Source organism: Prionailurus viverrinus, chromosome D1 (genome assembly GCF_022837055.1).
Source record: "Prionailurus viverrinus isolate Anna chromosome D1, UM_Priviv_1.0, whole genome shotgun sequence".
Lineage (NCBI taxonomy): Eukaryota > Metazoa > Chordata > Mammalia > Carnivora > Felidae > Prionailurus > Prionailurus viverrinus.
In genome coordinates, this window is record NC_062570.1 from 101,206,810 (window position 1) to 101,209,217 (window position 2,408).

The following is a 2,408-nucleotide window of genomic DNA, read 5'->3' on the forward strand; positions in this document are numbered from 1 at the left end:
AATAATTATAGCAACAGTAGTAAAAAAATGTAATCTGGTCATTTCTCTGGATCATGAATTTTCTTTTGAGTTCTAAGTTCCCATAGACAGGTTAGGCAGGAAGAGATTGTAGAAATTTATGATATGTATGTCTACCAAGAGAAGCATTTTTTTGTTATTAAACATTTTTAAAGTTTATTTATTTATTTTTGAGAAAGAGAGAGAGAGAGAGAGAGAGAGAGAGAGGGAGAGAGAGAGAGCACAAGTGGGAGAGGAGCGGGGCAGGGGAGAGACACAGAATCTGAAGCAGGCTCCGGGCTCTGAGCTGTCAGCACAGAGCCTGACGTGGGCTCAAACTCATGAACTGCGATATCATGACCTAAGCTGAAGTCGAATGCTCAACTGACTGAGCCACCCAGGTGCTCCTAAGACCAGCATTTTAACTGAATTCTGATTCATGAAATAAATCAGACTGGTCTTTCTCATGAAGTCACCTGCCTCTGAAGATACTGGGTCTGATCATTCGAAATATATCAGGGGCAATTCTATTTTTGTTCTGTCTCTCTTGACTGCCGTCTTTTATTCTATTTGTACAAATTTCATATTTACCCTCTAATTGTGATATTAGTAAATTCTAACTTCATTTTTCTTTTGTTTTCTTTTTTCTTTTTTTTTTTTTTTAGTAAATCCTAACTTTAAAAATAAAGGTTGAAATCAAGTATTTTCTACAAGACTATTTATGGATAATCACTAAGTTTCTCCTTATTTCCTCATTTTAACCTTCCTTATTTGGATTTTGTTTCTGACTTTTCTGAGTCAACTTTCTTGTTTTGTCCACAGGAACCAAGAAAACCAGAGTGCTGAAGTCACTTTCATTCTCTTGGGCTTTTCAGAATATCCAGAACTCCAGATGCCCCTGTTCCTGGTATTCCTGACCATCTATACAGTCACTGTTTTGGGAAATCTGGGCATGATCATGATTATCCAGATCAATCCCAAACTCCACACCCCCATGTACTTTTTTCTCAGCCATTTATCTTTGGTTGATTTCTGTTACTCTACAGTAGTCACACCCAAACTATTAGAAAACTTGGTTGTGGAAGACAGAACCATCTCCTTCACAGGCTGCATCATGCAATTCTTCTTTGCGTGCATATTCGTGGTGACAGAAACCTTCATGTTGGCCGTGATGGCATATGACCGATTTGTGGCAGTTTGTAACCCTCTTCTGTACATAGTTGTCATGTCTCAGAAGCTTTGTTCCTTGTTGGTGGGTGCATCATACTCCTGGGGTATAGTGTGTTCCCTGACTCTTACTTACTTCCTACTGAAATTATCCTTCAAAGGAAATAATATCATAAATAACTTTGTCTGTGAGCATGCCGCTATCATCTCTGTGTCCTGCTCTGATCCCTACATGAGCCAGAAGATTATTTTAATCTCTGCCACATTCAATGAAATAAGCAGCCTGGTGATCATTCTGCTCTCCTATGTTTCCATTTTTATCACTGTCTTGAAGATGCCTTCCACTGGGGGGCGCCACAAGGCCTTCTCCACGTGTGCTTCCCACCTGACGGCTATCACAATCTTCCATGGGACCATTCTCTTCCTGTACTGTGTTCCCAACTCCAAAAGTTCATGGCTCATGGTCAAGGTGGCTTCTGTCTTTTACACTGTGGTCATCCCCGTGCTGAACCCACTGATCTATAGCCTCAGGAACAAAGATGTGAAGGAGACAGTCAAGAAGTTAATACCAAATTATCGTGACACATAATGTAAAGTGGCTTGTCACATAAAGACTTTTCAGTTAGTGCACATGACCGTTTGACCACCTACGTAAATCTTCGATTCCTTTTTAAGTCATTGAAGATTGAGTTTATAGAGTTACCCTGAAAACATATGGTTTATCGTGGGGAAGGATACATCAAATGTAGTCTAGTCAATTAAGAGCTGATCAACACTCACACACTAATTTTAAAAGTAATATTTCTTCAATTTTACACAAGGAACATTGATACATTACAAATACAAAGAAGGCGTATCTCCGCCCCACCAAAGTTCAGAACACTGCTTAGTAAAATTGTATTTAATATAAATTTTATATTCTCTTTTTGTATACAAAATATGAAAATAAAAACTAATAACTGTATAGTTCAGAAACAGCTTTTGCTAAATCTAAATTTATCATTCCTGTTCATCTTGTGTTGTGAGTTAGCTATTGATGCATAATAACACAATGACATAAGATTTTAGTCATGTCACATTAGGTAATTATTTATTGGTTGATTGATTGGATAGCCCTGCTAATATCAGCAAAATCATCTTGGTTAACTTGATATCGTCTTGTCTAACTGGACAACTTACTTCCAGTTCATAGATCTGCATGGTGATTGGGTAGCTGTGCTCTGTGGATCTATGGTCCCCTTTGA

The 2,408-nt window shown here is 38.2% G+C and overlaps 1 protein-coding gene across 1 annotated transcript; it reads left to right on the forward strand.

Annotated features, from left to right (window-relative positions):
• The first annotated feature begins 817 nt into the window (after window positions 1-817).
• LOC125177033 (olfactory receptor 5D13-like) lies at window positions 818-1,872 on the forward strand. Its single transcript, XM_047879046.1, has 2 exons — window positions 818-1,730; window positions 1,844-1,872. Exons 1-2 carry the CDS (start codon window positions 890-892, stop codon window positions 1,870-1,872), a joined length of 870 nt encoding a protein of 289 aa, XP_047735002.1. The 5' UTR covers window positions 818-889.
• The last annotated feature ends 536 nt before the right edge of the window (window positions 1,873-2,408 follow it).

Excerpts from the sequence above, each read along its gene's own strand:
- LOC125177033 (XM_047879046.1), top strand. The coding sequence starts at position 890 with ATGCCCCTGTTCCTGGTATTCCTGACCATCTATACAGTCACTGTTTTG. Across the intron at positions 1,731-1,843 it reads GGAGACAGTCAAGAAGTTAA|TGAAGATTGAGTTTATAGAG; the intron begins TACCAAATTATC and ends TTTTTAAGTCAT.